The following is a 20,851-nucleotide window of genomic DNA, read 5'->3' on the forward strand; positions in this document are numbered from 1 at the left end:
TTTAACTGAACATAAACTTGTTTTCTTCTTTTGCTACTGTTTCTTCACTCTGAGGAAGTGAAATGATAGGTGTGTAAACCCATAAAACACAAATACAATGTACATGCAATCTCTCCCTCTCCCTCTCAGACTCGTACACATAGGGTTGTATTATCAATTTTGCAGAGGGAGAGATGATGTAAGCTATGATAGTCATTACCATAGTAAAGATATTGCATTACTATCCAAGAATCCTTCAATGTTATCAATGAGTATTCTTATTTTGGTTCGCGTTAGATTTTGAGTATTTGGTAAAATGCAGAGTAGTATGCCTTCGTAAGGGTTTTTGGAGATGGCATGCCTTTTCATTTGTAATGTCATGTCAGAGAATCCATATGGCTGAAGTGACAATAGGCAGTATGATTTTACCAGAATTCTTCCTGATGGGAGAGGAATAGCATGAAGTCCTAGCCTGGGGTGCTGATGTCATGCCTCTATCTCTTCAGCAAACACAGTTGCATTGTACTGTTTGTTAGTGATCTCCCTTTCCTGCCCATTGCAGAATCTCTTAACATCTGAGTTTAGCATGAAATACTCATTATGCTACCAGATGGGGGACTACTTTCTTTATGTGAGACTTAATATCTCCATGAGAAAGAAAGTTTTTGACAAAGCCCAAACCTGGCAGTAGAATGGTAAAGCTGGTGTGTTGGATGTTTTGCACACAAGTTCAAATTATGTGTACATGGGAATATTAGATGTCCTTGTTGCAGGAGTGGGCCATGTGTGCATGCTAATTCTAGTGAATACAAATGTCTTGTAGTTCTTTGAATGTTACCGTGATGACTTCCATCGCTTTTATGTGACGTCAGCTTGAAGCTGGCTTGATGTCAAGTTACTTGAGGTTTGCCAACATCAGTGGTACTCCAAATGGAATGAAGTTGTATGTTTGAGCTTGTATGATGCTGTCATTTTTTTTTTATGAACTTCAAGATATCTGGAAGTAAACTAGTTGTCAACAAACACAATATCATTGACCTAGTGATAGGCAAGCCTGGCCTACAAAGTTCATATGTTTCCGCTGAATAACTAACAGCAAATGGACACCTCAAAATGTTCCCATACAAGCTAGCCTTCTGTCCATTGAGGGGCATGTAAAAAAGTGTTGCAGTGTGTTTTCATATACAGAAGAAACATGTACACTATTTGAATAGCTGCCTTTGGTCATGTTCCAGGTAAAAGCTGCACTGTCCTCTGGTGTGGGGATCAAATTTCCTAAGAATACATGCTATGCATAGTTGTGTGATTATCCACAAGCCACATCCTGAAACTTCTGACTATCATCATTGAGTGGTGCTTATCAATAGCAGCTATCACCAAGATACGTAATGCATAACTTGTCTTTTCTGGCTGAAGAAAGAGGAAGAATGATTTTTCGATGCCTTCTGAACATTAGGTAGGATCCCTACATGCTGATGACCATCCTGTGATTGGCTCAAGTGGTAGTCTATTAATAGTCATTTCCCCATGGTTAAAAGAAAAGCAATCACAATTTCTTTTCTTTTTTTTTAACTTGGAGTAATATCATGGAATGTTACATGTTTAGGAGGAGTCAATCTAAAATCTATCACTGTCATCTCTGTGGAATCATTTGTTTGGACAAGGGTTTGCAAAAAAAAAAAAAAATAGACCTTGGGTGTGTCCCTCACAGGGGCCACAAGTAAGCCATAAAGCAGGGCTCAAAAGGCCCAAAGTGTTCTCTAGAATGGACAATGTTCTCAAGACCCACATTAAGTAGTTTTCCTTCATCAAGTGTGGGTATACATTGAAACTTTGTATGCACTAAAAAGGTTTGTGTATGGTATCGCCTTGAGGAATGCCCCATAGGTGTCCAAATGGAACCTGCTCGAAAAGTTAACCTTTCTCCATCTTTTCAAGTGTGATCTGGGGTTGACCAAACAGGAATCATCCTTTGGGATGGGGATTGTGAAGTAGTAGAAGGTTCCTTTAATCCGTCAATGGGCCCAGGGTAGAGCTCCTATGGGCCCACTTAGCTACTTCTTCTGACACTTGAGTGCAGAATATTAGTTGCCAGCCACACACCGAGAACAGGTCAGTGATTTTTGGACAGATGATCTGTTTGATATTCCTTTTACAGGATACCGGAAGTGCACACAGCTGCTGCACACAGCTCCAATTCTTTAGTGGTTACGAGGCAAACATCCATGAAAATGTTGCCAGTTTGATTTAGTATAGAAACGGTGTCAATGTACATCTGGGTATCATCCACATGTCATCGGCCACAAATCCACTTTCTCTTGGATTACACATCCTTGCATGAAAAGCTACCTCTCTCCAATGTGAGGATTAGTTACCAGTTAAAATACATTTCTCACCAATGATGGTCAACTTTTACCCGCATATTGCAAGGGACACTTATGCTTGTGACATGGATGTTATTTTACAGTGTAGTTGTCTGTAAAGCAAATGTGAACAGTTACTGGTTTAGTTATTTACCAGTACATTCCATGTCTTGCTTTGCTTTGTGGATATTTCTCTTATAGAGTAACAGAAGTATTGTGCCATGTTCTGTTTAGGTGATACATTGAATGCATTTCAACTGCAAGAATTTATAGTTTCAGTTATTATGAGAACTTTTATCCTAAAATCCATTGGTTTAAGTAATAGAGGAAGAACCAATATCTCGTTGCATAATTTTCAAACTCCATGTGTACTCACTGTTTAACTTGTTGAGGACGAGTCCCAAGTATACTCTGCAGGTGTGTATGGGAAATAGGTGTTGTAGCAAAATCAGCCTGTCCTCAACCATTTAAAAGAATCGAGGTCAAGTGTAATATAATTTGATGTATCATGCAATTTTGTCTCCCCTGCGGGAGACAATTGAAAGCATCCATTTCAAGGACACTAGATTGTTGAATTGGGTATCAAATTGTTAACTTTGTTTACTAGACTAGTAGCAGAAATCTCATTGTTGTATAGATGTTAGTACTGTAGTATTCATATCTGATAGCCACTGCTGTAGAATTTTGATGCTATGCCTTATTTCTTCCTTGCTGCTGTCAAACATTTTTTTTTTCACTCTTTTAAAGTTTTGTGGCTTGTCCCAAGTGAATTATTTCAGTTCTTTAAGTGACATGATGAACTTCCTGTGTTTGGCCTGAGGAGAAATCGGGGATGAGATAAGGATGGACTTCAGAAGGTTGTTCAACTTCCACTTGACCCTGACTCTAAGGAAGGCAGGAATACTGTCAGTCACACCACTGCAGTGGGTTCCTGTACATATCATTTCTATAGCTTACTTTCTTCCATCACACCTCATTCTAAACTCCTTTTCTCATTCCTTTTCTATTGTTCATTATTACAGCAAAGCCATTGTCCTTCACAGGAGGTTATCCCTCCTGCCTATCAAGTATAATCCAGAGAGTGCTGAGCCGGTTTCCTTATGTCCCCCCCCCCCTTATTTTGTCATTGAGTAGTGTTATGGGATAGACATCGCAGTTCTTGCCCCCCCCCCCCCCCCCCCATGCACACACAAGCACACACTTATTGGAATTGGCACGTCATAATACAGATTCCAAGAGGGCCAGTTAAATGAATACATTCACAGACAAAAAAACCTTGCATGTTATTCATAGTGACTAGTACTCGATGGTCAAAGATGGGGCTGGGTGAAAAAAGTTCTTTCACATCTCCTAAAGATTGAAGTTACACCTTATTACACATTAGATTTTCCTGTTTCATTATTCAAATGGTAAATTAAATTACTTTGTCAAAGAAATCACCAGAGCCAACATATGAGGCAGGGCCTCAAACATTTGAGTGAAAACAGCTGTTTATCAAAACCACATTACCCATAAATTGTTTGTGTACAATGTATGACACTTTCAGCAGGTTATTTCTACACATTACATTGTCCTTATGTTATTGTGTTTTTAGTTTTCTTGAATAGATAGCACATGTGCGCTTAGAAACACCCATATAAAGCGCCATATACATGCAGTTATTATTATTATTAGTAGTAGTAGTAGTAGTAGTAGTAGTAGTATAGTAGTACTTTGTATGTGAGTGAAACACATAGATACATTAAACAGCATACAACTCAAACTCTATCAGTTGGCAGCAATGTTGTTTTCACACCATTGCAGCATGATTTAGGAATACAACATATTCAACACATATTTTGACTGCTTTTGTTGCATTTCTAGAGAGTACCAGACAGATTTAATAGTTCATAATGGTGCCTGCTTGGTACGTTTCTGTCATGGCTGACAGTTTGTAACTTCAATTATTGATCTCCACTCATTATAGTCAGCAGTGAGTTGATAAATAGATAGGGCTTTATACCAATAAGGGATTTGATTCTATTAGTCTACCTTGCTTGTCTTCTTGAGCCGTCAATTTTCCCCTGAAGCAGTTACTTTCTCAGGACAGTTGTTTTCTTTTCTTGCTATATGACCAAAGTAGCTGAGTGCCAGATGAGTTATCATATCAAGTAGTCTCTTCTTTGGGTTGATCTCTTGAAGGACACTAGCATTTATCTTTCTTGCAGTCCAGGGGATCTTAAGCAGTTTTTGCCAGCACCACATTTCAACAGCACTTCAATAGACAATCTGATTTTGTTAGTGACTGGCTGGGTTTCACGAGCAAATGTGGCATTGAAAAATACTAGGACCTGAACAAGGAAGATTTTTGTAGCTTTTGAGACTCCTCAATCTGCCCATACTTTGTGGAGGTTCACGGTGGCTAATCTGGTCTAGCTGATTATGCCTCCGCCACGAAGTGGTGCCGGAGGCATTATGTTTTCGGGTTGTCCGTCCGTCCGTACGTCCGTCCGTCCGCTTTTGTTTACGCGATAACTTGAGTAATATTTGCTGGAATTTTACCAAACTTGGTCCAAGTATGAAGTATGATGGGGCAATTATTTGATTAGATTTTGGGTGAAATCGGCTGAAGGTCAAAGGTCAAAGGTCAAGGTCAAATCATGAAATTGTATCCGTTTACGCGATAACTCAAGACTGGATGGAGCAAATTTCACCAAACTTTGTTGGAGGATGATGTATGATGGGACAATTACTTGATTAGTTTTTCAGTGAAATCGGACAGAGGTCAAAGGTCAAAGATCAAGGTCAAATCCTAAAATTTATCTGTTTACGTGATAACTCAAAACTGGATGAAGCAGCTTTCACCAAACTTGGTCCAAGGATGATGTATGATGGGACAATTAGTTGAGTAGATTTTAGTGACATTGGCAAGAGGTCAAAGGTCAAAAGGTCAAGGTCAAATGCTACAAATGTTGCAATTTCCCCCATATCTATGCAATGCCCGAAGGTATTTTCTTGAAACTTGGTGTGGACATGTACTACTGCGTAAAGATTCTCCAGAGAGAGTTTCATGTCATAAGGTCAAAGGTCAAAAGGTCAAAGGTTAGGTGAAAATGTTGCAATATTACTTTTCTCTCAAATGCTTCAATGTATCTTCGTGGAACTTGGTACATATGCATGTACTGTCTGGCAGGGATTATCTAGGGAATTTAGGGGTCATGGGTCAATAGTCAGGGGGTCAAAGGTCAAGATCAACTCCTCAAAATTTTACTATTTCCCTCATATACTAGTATATGCAATGCTTGCATTATTAGTTTCAAAACTTAATACATGCATTACCTAATGGAGATTCTCCGGGAAATTTCCAGCCAGAAGGTCAAAGGTTAAGGGTCAAAGGCCAGGTTTCAATGCCCCCCCCCCCCAAAAAAAAAAAAAAAAATCTATTTTGTACCGTCATCACACTCTTTCTTCGTACCTTGGAAATTACTCATTGCATAAACTTTCACAAAATTCCCCAAATATGTGTACCTGCACTCTTAGAAACTTATAGCAAACCCAGTTTAAGACATTTCTGACAAACCTGTCATTTCAATATTTTGCCAGTTATGTGAAACTGTCATGGATCACACATTGTGAAGACATTGTACTATACGCCTATTGGGAGAATCATGCATTATGGCGGAGGCATCAGTCGCCATAGCGACATTTCTAGTTTTTTAATGTAGTTTGGGCTAAATTCCCCTCTGATTGGGACCTGGATAAACAGGAACACTGCTTTAATTGGGCAAAGTCAGAAACATTTTTAGGGCAGAAACATATCTACAGCTTTAACAGGACAAGAGATCAGTCACACAGTACACATTTCTCATCAGACATTTGTACAAATAGAAATAGAACTGTGTAGAGATAGAAAGTAACAGGTATCACTGGAAATCTGTCTTACATCAGTGTGCAGTATGAAAAGATTAACGTTTGTAGCCATTCACCTGAACTTTCTACCTCAGTACGTGTTCAGTCTTATTCAGTTGGGGGTAATCTTTGTCTGTTTGGGATCTTGCAAGGAAATCACAAATTGGGGGCATACTGTACAGTCTCTGGGTGTGGCAGCATAGTGATGCTAACAGATGTCAATTAAGAAAGACTTCCTCATCATGCATGTATTCATTAATATTTTTGTCACACAACTTCCTCCTCCCCCACACTCTTGTGCTGGAATGTATCACAAAGGTAGGATGATATAAGACTATTGCTTGAGGTGATATTGGGCTTTCTTCTGGTCCTTGGCTCTCCATGGATGAGAGTAGTGCATTGTTATGGGGTGGGGGCTTTTCAAACAGCTTTCATCATTTGTGACCGGCGACAACGGTTTCAGGCAAAAGTCGCGAATTTTGAAAATTCATTTTTTCACTGAATCACATTGCCCATTTCGTAAGCTTTGCATTGATATAAAACACTTGTATTCTCCGGCACCATAAGTGGGCATAGAAAGAGAAATAAAATACACTTTTTAAGTTGTTTAGCCTGACAAAATTGCGAGAAAACAGGCTTTGAAGATTCACCTCTTTCTCAAAGACAATGTCCGAGCGGCGATGCGAGGGGAGAATCACCCATCCGTACGATGGTGCCAATTGATGTTAAGCTCCGCCTCTAGCAACCACATCGCCTTCTGATTGGCTCACTGAGAGAGTCAAATTTCCCGGGCACCTTCCTCGGAGCTCAGCGTATGGAGCCGAAAAACAATGCGTTTCGCTCGGGTTTGTTTACCAGTACGTCTTTCAAGATGGCGAATACGATAATTACACGTATGGTGTACATGTACATGTGTATGGTGCACGCATTACGCAATGGCATCCACACGCCATGTCCGTGTGCATGTAACAGGAGCGGTGGCGAATCCACACATTTACAAATCGCGTTTTCATTGTGGTTGATTTGTCTTTATCATTGGCGACCCTTTTGAAGGCAGAAAATTGCTAGTGCTGACAAGGGTCACGCTTCCTGTTTGTTTTGCTTTTACAAGACATGCATATCATAATAATGTTGCTTTGCTCGGTGGTGCTAATTGAATTAAAACAAACAAACAAACAAACAAACACGACTCGTAAGTTTGGTGCGAACTTGACGTGTAGTATTTGAATATAATTGGTCACATGTGACCGCTCCTTTCCTCTCATCTACCTTCCATTGAGTCAGTGTGCTGTCATAATTTATACTACATATACAAGTAGACAAATTTGAGAATAATTACACTGTAGTTTTCTTTTCACACGATTATGTTATGCTACACGATTTTTGTTTCACTTCCGTTGTCAAACATTGCGGTAGAATAGTTTGGATAGAAAGCCAAATGAAGAGCACGCACTATACAGAGCGAGCGTATATAAACCGCTATACCAAGAACAATGGAGCATATAATCGTGCACGCGTGGACAAAGCATTCCCCAAACGCTGCAACTGGTGTCTCCGAAAGCCGAATTATGTAAATGTGTGCGACGCACCAGCCAATCGCGTGCGAGACCCTGCGCCGTAGCAACGCTGGGGATATTGGCGCGGCGTTCGAAAGAAGCTCGAAACTGACGAGTGCGATCCAACATAGGGTGCTTAAAATTCCATTTTCGATAGGAAAAACTTAGTCTTATGCAATGAAATTTAGTGTAGATGTAGAAAACATATCAAAGATTCGATTTCTGCAAAAAACCTAAATCGACTAAAATAATGGTCAAAATCTTTGTACCCCGCCTAGGAGGGATTTTGCTCTTGCGACTTTTGCCTGAAACCGTTGTCGCGGGTCACATTTTGTTTTTCAGCTAATTGCTTAATCAATCTGCTTAAAAGTTCAAAACTTTGCTAACTATACTGAAATTCATGGTGTGCTTGAAATTCAGCTTTGGTTCTAATTTTTGTGAAATTGTGCAATGTGATTTATTGCACCCTCTGCACTCTCACATGCAAAATAACAATGGCCAGAGAGCCATTGTTTATAAATAGGAAATCACTGGGTTAGGGAAGAATCACTATCAGTGAAGTAAGTTTTCTTCTATTGTAGTTTGTATATGGGGGGTAAAGGTTAGGTTAAAGCACTGTATCCAATATTTGTTGTAAATTAGTGCCATGTACTGTACAATCATGCCTAAAAAATAGAGACATTTGTCTTTACAGGAGCTCTGTCTTTATAGTTTAACTCTTTATGTGCCATGGTGGAAACCCCCTGTGTGCCACGTTATTCTGAAACACGAAGATAGTCATGCTTAGAGAACGAATTCTGTTTTTCCAATCTGTATAACTTCTACAGATTTCTGTTAAGCTAGACATAATAGTGAGCAAAGTTAAAGAGGAATGCCAAACTTTGCTTCCATATACAATGTATAACAATTCTATTTTCAATTTTTCTTTTGAATTACCAGTTGCTACATTACTGTAAAGGAATGACTTTTGCACATAAAATAGTGACAGAAACTTAAAGTGTACATGCAAAATCTAGTTGGGAACACCGCTTGATAGTCATTCACCACATAGAATGCAAGCCATATGTGAGATGAACAAAAGCGCGAGAAAAGCTTTGATTGTACCGCAGGATTAGCGATTTATCGATCGGTTTTGGTGGCTTTGTTTGTTGAGTAGAATATGCGAGTTGGCACGCCGTCGACTGAGTCGGAGGTGCGAACGTGGCACATAAAGAGTTAATGTGAAAAAAAAAATGTTGGATGGATGAACCTTGCTCTGATTATGAGCTCATTTGACAGATTAAAGACTGGGATTGCTTGGTGGTGGTTTTCACTCGAAGGTACAGTAAGTGTCACCTGCACCATTGTCTATTGCTCTGCATTTGACAGTGAAGCATACTATAATGTACAGATCCTGAGTGTTCAAGAAAGGAATAAGAGTGTGGTTGAACAGGCAATAAGCAAAACAAAAACAGGAACAAAAAAGGCCGGCAAATTATGTAACACTGACAAATTATCTGTAAGCTTGAAATGTTCATTGGAGTGGTTTTTCTTTGATTCCAGAAACGAAACATTAGAATGTGTCATGTTCTCAGCAGTACGGAGCAGTATGCTAATTATATAGACATGGTCCCTGCATAATCGGGAGGGGTTGGAATACAAACTTTTCTCCTGTTTATTTAGTGACTGGTATTGGCCTGTGCAGATCACCCAACATGGAACCCAGTATGTGGGCATGACGCTGAACCATTCACATACCTCCGCCAAGGAAGGAGGTTATGTTTTGATCTGTTTTGTTTTGTCTGTGTGCAAAATAACTAAAAAATTTGATTGAAACTTGCAGGAAAAGTATAAAATGACACAAGGAACAGATGATTTTATTTTGGTAGTGACCTGGGAATTTTATGGACTTACGAAGGATTTCTTATTCTTTTTACATATATAAAGGGTCAATCACTAAGAGTTTATGTGCACTAAAGCGCATGCTCTGCTTGGGCGAGGCACCATGCAGCTGGAAGCTGATGACATAAACAAAAAGCATCTATTGTTATTGCGAATTTACATGCGTGTATGGGTGGAAATGAGCTGCTGGCTTAGCAGTCTTCGTTCTCCGAGTGCTTTTCTATCCGTGATTTTCAAGGGAGGCAACAAGTACTGCAAAACATGATTTCATTAATGGTACCTTTATTTCCTCAAATCATTGATCATAGCCAGAGGCTGAATTACAAATGATTTTACTAAAAACAAAACAAAACAAAACAAAACGAAAAAACCCCGATATTTTCGCAGCGTGACATTTTCGTGAATGGGAGTCGACAGCCTTTTTTGCAGCATGAAATTTTCGCGAGTTGTCTCTAGTATTCAATGCATACTCTATAGTGTAGACAAGACCTGTAGCCTGCATTTTAATTTTTGCGAAACTCGGCTCTCGCAAAATTCGCGAGATTAAAATGCTTGTGAACATTCCTTGTTTTACAGTACACAAGAGCTACAGTTGTATGACATGAAGCACAAATTTAGAAAAAGAAAATGACTGCGGTTTCATAGTTTAATAGGCATATGTATCACTGGAAGAAAATTTTTCTTTATCCATGCTTTCACACAAACCTTATAACCAATCTACCCAGGATGTGGTTAGAAAATAAATGTTCTGGTAAGAAAATTAAACTTTGCAGATTATTTCAGTGGATTTTTGGTTATCATTTTTAGACATTATTGAGCAGCAGTGGAAGTGTTTTGGCCAAAATTATGGTAAGATTGCGGAATCTGAGTGTTAACAAGTTACTGGTACCTGTGTGTCAGAAAGGAAGGAAAGCTTGTGTCTTCAGTGGACTATTACATTAACAACAAAGCATTATTATAGCCTCATCTTTGTTTCTTGTTCTTTTACTTGAAACTCCACAGGGTGATGGCACCATTGACATTGACAGCAGCCCTGATTCCATGCCAGCTGCTGTCCTGGGTAATCCGGACATGCCAGCAGAGGAAGGAAGTGGGACAGAACCAAACAATGCCGGCTTGACAACAGATGATGAAGATCTCAACGGACCAGAAGAAATGGGCTCTGGGACCACTGCTGGTAGTAAGTTTTGTGATAGTCAATGCAGTAGTTGATGGGAATGATGCAAGGATAGTTGATGGGAATGATGCAAGGATTTCAATTGGTAGGATGAATGTGTACAAAGTCAATGGCAGAGGTTGTGTGCAAATATTCAGTGTGTGATGGTAAGAACTTTTATGCTCTTAAAATATCAGTTTACAAATGAGGACAGATCTTCATACTACTGGAAAGAAAATTTAGAGTACTTTGGGGTACAGTTTTGGGTGTGTTTTTTTCAATTAAACTAATCACAAGCACACACACACACACACACACACACACACAAATGTGCACTTTTGTAGTCACGGACTCATTGTATTTATGAAGGATGTTCGCAACCTGTTGGCTCGCTTACAAAGTCTGGAAAGATTGGAGAATGTTACTGGGAAGACGCTATCGTCATTTTGTAACCAGTGATGGTGCTGCATTCAGTAATTCTTTACCTCCCAAAGTCCTCTCAAGTCTTGCAAGTGTCCAGCTACAGTTTCTAATCAGGGGTTAATTTTCTAAATCTTTAGGGGAAAGAGGATGATTTACAATTCAAAACCTCTTTTTCAGTTGTTTGAGGGTATTAAAAAAGATCATGCAAGTTGGAGCCTGATAGCCTCCAAATGCCCCCAAATCCCCCAAAGTTTTGTTCTCCATCTAGATCTCCTGGGATTAGAGAAAATCTCACAGCTACAGGTTGTACTGTTACTTCTTTTCCAAGAAATCTGATTGTACTAGGTATTCATAATGGAATAACACATGCTTACAAGATCAGACACCCCCTCACAACTCTTGTCTGTTCGAGCTGACTAGATCTGAATAGTCAAAAGACTCTAGAACCTCAAGAGGTGCTTTCAGTCACCAGGTTTGCTGGTACATGTCTAGTGCATTATACAGCAAGTGATGCCTGGATCTCCTTTGTTATATCTACTCAACCAACCTTGTGATCTTCTTGTAAAGAAATATCTTGACGGTCAGTTCAAATCTGTGAAATGAATAAAGCTGCATCCCCTCCATGACCACTCCCAGAAAGCAGCATTATCAGGCACGAGGTCAGTGCATGCAATCACACAATTGATGCTGTTCCGCATTCTGTTTTATGTGCAAAAAAAGAAAATGTTTTTCTTTGCTTGCACTTTGGGATGTAAGCAATCAATACGTCTTGTTAGTGGATTGGAACTCTGAATAAAAGTTACTGCATTGATGTTTTTTGGTCGGGTAAATCAGGATAACATGATAACTTTGAATTTGTCTTTATTGATGATTAATCAGAGAATATTACACTTCGTTTTCAACATTGATATAAATGTCAGTTTGCTATGACCACTGGCATTTCATAACCAAACATAGTTATTCATTACACATTTTCAATCTTTATTTGCTGGTATGTGGAAGGAATTTTATTTCTTTTCATTTAGATTTCCGTCCCTTAAACAAATGCACAACAGGGTATTAAGTTTTCTGTCTTTTTTCTTTGCATGTTAATGGTCTGTAAAATGTACCAAAGGGATTGAAACATGAGAGATCAATGGGATTTTAATAGTTCTAATCCAGTAGAAATTAAAGGGGGAAAAAAAGCAATTTGAAGAAATTCAAGACAGTCATGGGGATTTACTTTTTGTTTGATACAACAAAATGAACGTGGTGTATACCTCCTCATCTATTTTGCATGAAGTTTACCAGACGTTAGAACATTTAATTTTTGTGGATCAATGAAAACAAAAACCTGGAAAAGCAGTGCAATTTTTACTCATATATATTGTAAATGATGACTTTTTTGTATTGTACATCATTCATATGCCAAAAAGGACTCAATGGTAAATGGCATCTCTTTTGTGTTATGGTGTGGTCAATATGACTTGAAGAGGGAGAAATATCGCACAAAGTCTGAATTTGAGAGAGATAATAAGTTCCTGAAATATTTGCCCGAATTTAAAACTTGCACAGTTGTGTAACTGAGCAAAAATGATTTTGCTGAGGGTCTCTTTGTATACTAATCAGTCATAAAGATAGGAATACTTTTCATTCATTAATTAGTACTACAGGGCAGAAGCTTAACTCTTAATGTGTCGCGTTTGCATGCCCAACTCAGTGGATGGTGTGCCAAGTTTGTATACTTTGCTCAAACGCACAAACCAGCCCAAACTGCATGATAAATCACGAAATTCCGCAGTACAATGAAAGCGTCACTCGTGATCCATTCCAGTCACATGTAGCTTGCAATATGTGGTGATTGAATATCAAGCAATGTTACCTGAAAATTTATAGAAAATTCTAAGTTTCTGTCACTGTTTTGTGTACAAAAGTCATGCCTGGTCAATAACAAAGCTACTGGTCATTTGAAAGAAAAATAACCACAGCTTTGTTATAAAATTTACATCAAATCAAAGCTTGGCAATTTCTCTACAACTTTGCTCATTACATGACCAGCATAACAAGAATCTATAAAAGGTTACATGAGTTTGAAGAAAAACAAAGAATGAAAGAAACTCACATCAAAAACCAAGAAAGTTTTCAAAAAGCATGCTTATGTTGCCGTCTCAGAATAATGCGGCACAGAGAGGGTTTACACCATGGCGCATAAAGAGTTAAATTGACCTACAACAGTGTGTCACACACAGTATTGTCACACAGCATTGTCAAGACTCCCTGATTCTGCAGGATGCTTCCTGAAAATGGAAATTTTTCTTCGTGCCCTTAGCAACAGAATCCTAAAGTTCCCCTGATTAGGATGCTCTTTTGGCTGATTGAGATGCATGTAATACACAAATATCTTCCTGATTGCTCTTTGGAATCTCCTTAATTTTCATGTGGAAATGTTGGCAAAGCCCTGTATACAATATTTTGTGAAATATTCTAACAATTGCCTTTATTATTTTCTTCACTCAGACAATGAGATTAACAACCCAGCTGTTCTGCTAACAACAATTTCATCGGTAAGTACGATGTGATATTTCCAATGAGAGAAGACTCTGAAACATATTGTCTTGTGTTTCTTGAAATTAAGATAAGAAATTTTGTTAACGAGTTCAAACTTTCTTAAAAAGTGAGTGTCATGTTAAAGTAGGGAAGACTCAGCACTCATATGAACACAAATACTTAAGAAGCTGGTATAATTGATATTGATAATTAGTAAGTAAAAGATAAGATGCTATTTAGATTACACATGAGCAGGATGCTGCCAACTCCCCTCCTTCCTCTTTTCTATCTTCATCATGTCTTTCCATCCCAGGATTCACTCTCATCATATTCTTCCACAGTATTGTGAAGACACTTTGTCATTGAATGTCATTACTATGTGCAGCATCAAAACTCCTTGTTCTTCATGCAGGATGTCACATACTCCAATGTGATTCCTGGTGACAGGAATGCCCAGCCAGATGACAACCTGTCAAATAATGTGAATCCTGTATATGACCCAGCTAATCCAGCAAACATAAATGGTGCCCTTGAAGATCCTGACAAACCTGACCAGGAGCCCAAGAATTTCATGGAATTGGTGTTTGGCAACCCAGCCATCTTAGCAGGTAATCTTTGCTATGGAGCCTTATGTTGTGGTGTGGGCGAGTTATGAGAGTTTGCATTGATTGATTTGTTTTGGATAGGAATATATCCTAAATGTTGACACTTTAGCAAAGCTGCTTTTTTATGTATGTTTGAAAAATGTGAATTCATAAGCTTTATAATTCATCTGAATTTGATGCATACATCTTTTACGCTATATTAACACATGTCAACCTCGAATATTGTCTGTGGTTTATTGGAAAATACTAAGGAGAACCAGCATGTTATTCTGTTTTCTGCTTTGATACAGAAGTCCATGGGAGAATGATTTTTCAAGGAAGTTCATCACATTTACATTACCATGAAGGAGAGATAGATAGATAAAGATAGAGAGAGAGACAGAGAGAGAGAGAGACAGAGAGACAAAGAGAGATGTGAAGACACAAAGACACTGCCACGATTCGTTTTGATGCTGACACCCAAGTTACCTTTCATTCCTGGTTTCATCTTCCTCCAGGCATGGTTGGAGCAGTGGTTCTGATTCTCCTGACTGTTGTCCTTCTCTTCCTCTTCGTTATCTACCGCATCAAGAAGAAAGATGAGGGCAGCTACTCCTTGGATGAGCCTCACAAAGCCAAGGACCCAACTGCCTACTGGAAGGACACTAAGGAATTCTATGCTTAGAGGAGTGCTTCCCTTCAGCCTCTTTTTATTTAGCACCTTTAACAACCAGCCCCTCTTTGGCTTCTTATCTTTTGTCTTCTTGTCAAGGGGAATTAATTTATAGATCCAGTGGGAATGACTCCATTTATCTCTTTTATTTATTATTTGTTTGTTATATTAAGTAAGGATTACATGACTTTAAGGGAGGTATAAAATACACAAGGTCACAAGCATGTTGAAAAATAAATTGAAGTTTTATTGTTCGTGACCTATTTACTGATGCATTCATTTGTTTTATTTTCAAACAAAGCAGAAACAGAGGGGAACAAGTAAGAGTGCATTCGGGATTGTTTGCAGATCAAACCTCCCTAAGTTATACAAGTTAGAAATGTTATTTGGAGCATCAAAAAATAGGGTCTTGCATGAAGTTGAGGAGATATGTACATGTATATTTATTTGTGGAAGCTGATGCTTGATAAAGTTTAGGATGTCTCTGTGAAGACAATCAGGAAGACAGTAGTATACATGGGGAATAGAATGCACTGCTTTTTTTTTTTTTTTCATTGCCAGTGAAACCTCTCCACAAACAGTGAGAGATATTAATACCTCTGGGTCTGATATTATGTTGTTATTTTGTTTGCTATTATTCCTTGGTTGGCTGTTGGAGGGTGAAGCTATTTTATTTGTTGCCATCTTACTACCTCTCAGGGGCACATTTTATTGTATTGTCTTCTAAACAATGCAAGAAATGTCAGAATGTGTTAATCAAAGTTGATTTACAGAATTCAAGCATTTTGGGGTTAACTCATCCACCTGAGAAAAATGTAAAGTGAACTATTTTTCATGCATATTACAAAGCACATCATGAAATAAATTGATATTGATTTATAATTTATTTTGATGGTTTGAGAAAGGAAGTATCTCTTATTCAAGCAAAAGTTTTATTTGGAATATAATGTTTTGTTTTGTTTTTATTCTCAGTGGAACAAATAAAAAGTTAGGATTCATCAGTGTGTATTGATTTTCTAAGTATATTTCTTTTAGGTATTTTGCACTTTCTAGCATATCTGTACACATTTTGCGATATTACTTTATATATGTTAACATTTCCTTTTCATCCTCACCATGTAAACACGAGGATTGTTTGATGACAGTAGATTGTCTTGTGAAGTTTAGGATAAGTTAAGCTTTGTGGATTTGTTGACTACTATTCCTTGCTAGGGAATGAAATAAAAGAAAAGCCTTTAATATTTATACTCTTCTTCAGCTTCATAGCTCATGGAGGAGCATGGGAGGAGTGTGATACAGCAACAAAATATTATTATGTCATCCTCTTTCATCAGATTATCCTTGGCATTGTACTTAGTATCCCCATCACCCCATCCCAAAATGTACTTTGAAGTATCATTGAGAGAAAAAAAGGCAACCTACTTTGGCCAGAAAACTCCATCCCAAATCTCTTTCTTTCATACTACGACCACAAAATGTGCCTCCAAACAAAACAAAAGAAAACAAAATAGTATTGTTTGTAAGATATGTAAAATATTGTAGACAGAAGTTCAAGCACTGAGGACCTATGTTGAAGTAGACAAGTTTTCTGAGAGTCAGCTTGGTCTGTTACTGTGCCATGTACAGTAAACAACAACAAGCAAGGTTTGATGACAAGACTTGAGAGTACTTCCTTTACAGAGGTGAAATGTGGCAAATGTCATGGATAGCTAGTGAGCAACGAGAGGCAAGGGACAGTTGTAAACTACATGCCATCAATGTCTACTTTTCCATCGCAGGAAAGGACCGTAGCATGTAGGTATGGATTGGAGCTCATAGCATTTCTTTCTCCATGTGTTAGTGCATCTTACACTTTCACCCACTTATGAATATGGATTCTTTTTCCTTATCAAGGAGAACTGATTTTACATTTCAGTCCAAAATCGAGAACAATGTCAACAATGCCATGCAGTGGAGGACACTAATGATTTTGTGGGTTAGAGGGATACATGGATTTTGCTTCGAGGCATCATTTTGGTTGGAACCTTTGGCAGAAAGTTGATGTGTAGGTATCAAACTAGATAGTGTTTGCGATAAAATTTAAGTGCTTGTCCATTTGTTACTTTAAAGAGAAAGAAAATTCTTCTTTGATATCATGACTAGTGTAGGATGTTTTTATGAGATGAAAATCCTGTATTTCTTACAGAATGAATATGTTTGTTAGTACATTGAGGTTTTGAGGTATCTGACAATTCCAAGGTATCTTCAGTAGCATTGATTTGTCATACTCTTGGTGTAAACATGTGTGTTTGTACTGGAACTCAATATTGCTCTTAATTCGCCAGCTTTTGTCAAAGTTTGAAACTATTCCTAAAAATATTTAGAAAGGAAGGCATGTTGTGCGACCGTCGACAAGGTCATGTTCACACTGACATGCTCAAGTCAGAACACAGTCATTGTCATTCTTTTTAGGCAGGATTGATTAATCAGATGAGTGCACATGATATTCCAATCCCTCTGTGATGAAGCAAATAGAAACTTCTCCGTGGAGGTGTACTGCAAAGGAGATGGGGAGTGAAGTATAAATCACCTTCTAAATGATTGTGTCACCTAGGAAGTCACATTGAGCTTCAGAAAGAAAGAAAGAAAATGTGTGGTTGAATTGTAAGTTAAGTGGGATAAAAAGAAAAATATATATATATGCACAACAAAAATATTTTTAGAGAAACTTTGGGAATTCAGCACCCTTGTCTTGTATTTAAGTTATTGTGTAGTGTATGTGATGTGATATAAGCTTGTGGAGAAGGAAGAGAGTGTTTCTTATATTGATCAATTGGAGGAAAGTTACTTTTTATGTGTCATGTACACAGGTTTCGTAAAGGCTTAATATCTGCTAATAGTCATGTACATACAAACTGTAGTGTAAGCTTGCTGATTCTTTGGCAGAGGTGAAAATAGAGCAAATATTAATGGTTGGTTGTCAGAGAAGGTTTAGAATTCAGAGTTCCATATCTATGGGTGCGAGACTGTACATAGGCTTACATGCTTGCTTTCAGTGAAAATATCCAGTTTTTCTATAACAACTTTAGAGGAGAATGTATATGGTAAGTCATTTTTAAGTACAAGCCCTGCCAGTTTTGTTTCATGTAGTATCGCACTGATATCAGTCATTGGTCTATTGCACTGATTCGTTACAGCAATATGCATGACAGCAAAGTTCAGTGTTTCTATACTCATTTGCATAATGTCAGCTTTAATGAGTAAATCTAGTCAAGACTCTGTGTCTAGGTAGTGACAAATGTGGAATAGAGGGAAGGAGAGTAGACCCTAACCTCCACTATCACTGCTACAGTATGAATACACTGTAGACACTAGTCAAGAGCATACACAAGTGTGAACTGAGATAGCTGAAATCATTATCATGTTCTGCAGATTCAGTAGTATTCCTGTCATGTTTGAATGTGATTTTTTTATTTTAAACTTTGTATGAAAGATTGAACTATGCACTTGTTTCCTCCCCATTTTTTTTTTCTTTCCACGTCTATGTAACTTGCAGTGGTGCTGAAGGCATTATTTTCAGTATGTAGAGGTAAACGTGATTTAAAGTGTTCTCACAACAGATTCTCAGCATATAGTGAACCATCACTATGCCTTGATTACTGCAGGGGACATTTCTCCGCCACTGCCAAAAACAACCTGCTTAATATTTTGATGGAAGCACCTGCAGTAAAAAAGAAAGAAGGCTACATTTGCTTCTTGTTCATACAAAGTGAAATGTCAGTATGGTATGCAACTGCCATGGGCTTATCAAGAATATATGTAACTACAGTTTAATACATGCTACCAACACACAATTTTCAGTCAGTGCTGAGTATGTGTTGCTAATTTCATTGTATTGTAAATCATTCTAAAAGTCACTCAAGTGTGGGTCGTTTGCTTAAAGCCACACTTTCCGTTAGTGTTTGTCAGGAGCTGTGGTTGAGAGAATATATACAGTACAGTCAACATCAAAACGTCCTTACTTCCCATGTACCTGTTTTGTCAGTATGTGGTAGATGATATATATATAGCAGTGCCATTCATGCACCACTTTTTCTTTTTAATGTTATAAAATATTGGGTTTAATCTTTTCATGTGGTTCACTAATACCTTCATACTACACCCCATTCTTGTGTTGTTGTTGTTTTTTTCAGAAACCATTGGCATCACATGAAATTGTGCAAAGGTGATTCCCAATCACTTTCAAGGAGAAGATAAGCAATAACTCTGTCACATTATACCCTTTGCCAAGGATATATGGATATTGGCAATTAATTTTGGACTCAAGTTGCCAATTTAGAGAGAGAGAAAAAAAGAATACAAACATCAAAGAGTAAAGATTAAAATGCATACTTCTCTGTATGTACCCGAGGTATGAGTCATATGGAAACAAGTATTATCGAAGCACTCTTACTTTCAAGTCTAGAAATTATTTACAGAGAGAGAGAGAGAGAGATTATCAGTTAAATTGTATCTTCCAAATATTTCACTGAAATTTCTTGCAAAGATGTAGATTTTTTTCCCCCCTAGCAGTTTGCTGATGCCATGGTGTTCTTTCAGTGCTTTGTCCAGACATTGTTTGTGCACAGTTGTGTGTTACTTCACCACTTGTGTTTTCATCCCTCTTCAAAAAGTCTGCCATCTGATATAATAAATTCACCAGCATTTTTTCATATATGTGCAGTTGTGAGGTTTGATTTATTTCTTGTCTTCTGTTACAAACACACAGTGACATACTGTATCAAATTTAATGAAAGATTTCCTCTTGCATATTCCAAGAAAATGAATACAAGTTTATTCAGTCATTTCTCACTTCATCTTTCTCAGCTGCTGGAATCAGTTTGGGGTGAGAAACTACTCAATATTCTAGCAACAACAAACTTAGGCAATTGGAATAGTAGATGGTGCCAAGTTTGATTAGGTAGGGATTGCCAAGACTTTTTCCAAGGTTCTCTGAAATATTCAGCTATTACTGACCATCTAGAAAGGTACTCACTCAGTGCTCTAGAGGTTAAAGTTTGATCACAGGTGATATTTTTGTGGAGGAGAGTCTAAAGGATTTGAAATGAGTCAGTGGTGGATACTGCTGCAGCAAAAGGGAATTCTTCAGATTGATCTGAACATCAACAATAATGGAGACGTGGCAATCACAGCAAGCATACAGCCTGTTATTTTAAACTAATACATTCCACTTCATACCACCTCATATTTTCCCTCGGGTTGAGTTCATGCTCTCAGAATATTTTTTTTTTTCAGTTGACATGTCTTTTTGTTTTTTTTTTTCCCTCAGTTAAGTGATTTAGACAACAAAAATACATGTTCTTGTAGTTGGAGAAATAGCACAAAAAATACAGAAGAGATGACTGTCAGAAAATATAAAATCAACCATTTATAACAAGAGAAATGTCAAGGAAGGCACAAATAAGTACTGTAGATACAAATATCACTTAAAGTATAATCTCTCAGTCACTTGTCCATGAAAGCCTGGAAACACTCATATTTTTTGTTTGCTTTGTTTTGTTTTGTTAAGACTGATACAGTCAGTGTGTAAAGTCATCACTATAAGATGCTCGGGCTTTAAGTTGAATATACATAGAATTGCAGATGCAAGTTTTGATATGGCTTTCCATACAAATCATGAATTATTCATAATTCATGGTTGACTTAGTCTTAAGCCCAGGAAAACCTGTGCATGCAATGTGACAACTCCACCAAATGGCTAGTTGCAGTGATGCTTGAAGGATTGTTGTGCAAGGTGAAAGTTAGCAGAAATCCAGCAAATCTTGGATCCATAATTGTCATTG

At 37.9% G+C, this 20,851-nt stretch overlaps 1 protein-coding gene across 1 annotated transcript in view; it reads left to right on the forward strand.

Moving 5' to 3' along the window:
- Positions 1 to 19,724, forward strand: part of LOC140240140 (uncharacterized) — a 56,807-nt gene extending 37,083 nt beyond the window's left edge. The window contains exons 2-5 of the mRNA XM_072319946.1: positions 10,670 to 10,847; positions 13,743 to 13,789; positions 14,185 to 14,380; positions 14,875 to 19,724. Of these exons, the coding sequence (XP_072176047.1) occupies positions 10,670 to 10,847; positions 13,743 to 13,789; positions 14,185 to 14,380; positions 14,875 to 15,041 (588 nt within the window). The 3' untranslated portion in view covers positions 15,042 to 19,724. The remainder of the gene's footprint in view (positions 1 to 10,669; positions 10,848 to 13,742; positions 13,790 to 14,184; positions 14,381 to 14,874) is intronic.
- Positions 19,725 to 20,851: the final 1,127 nt, after the last annotated feature.

Source organism: Diadema setosum, chromosome 16, assembly GCF_964275005.1.
Source record: "Diadema setosum chromosome 16, eeDiaSeto1, whole genome shotgun sequence".
NCBI lineage: Eukaryota > Metazoa > Echinodermata > Echinoidea > Diadematoida > Diadematidae > Diadema > Diadema setosum.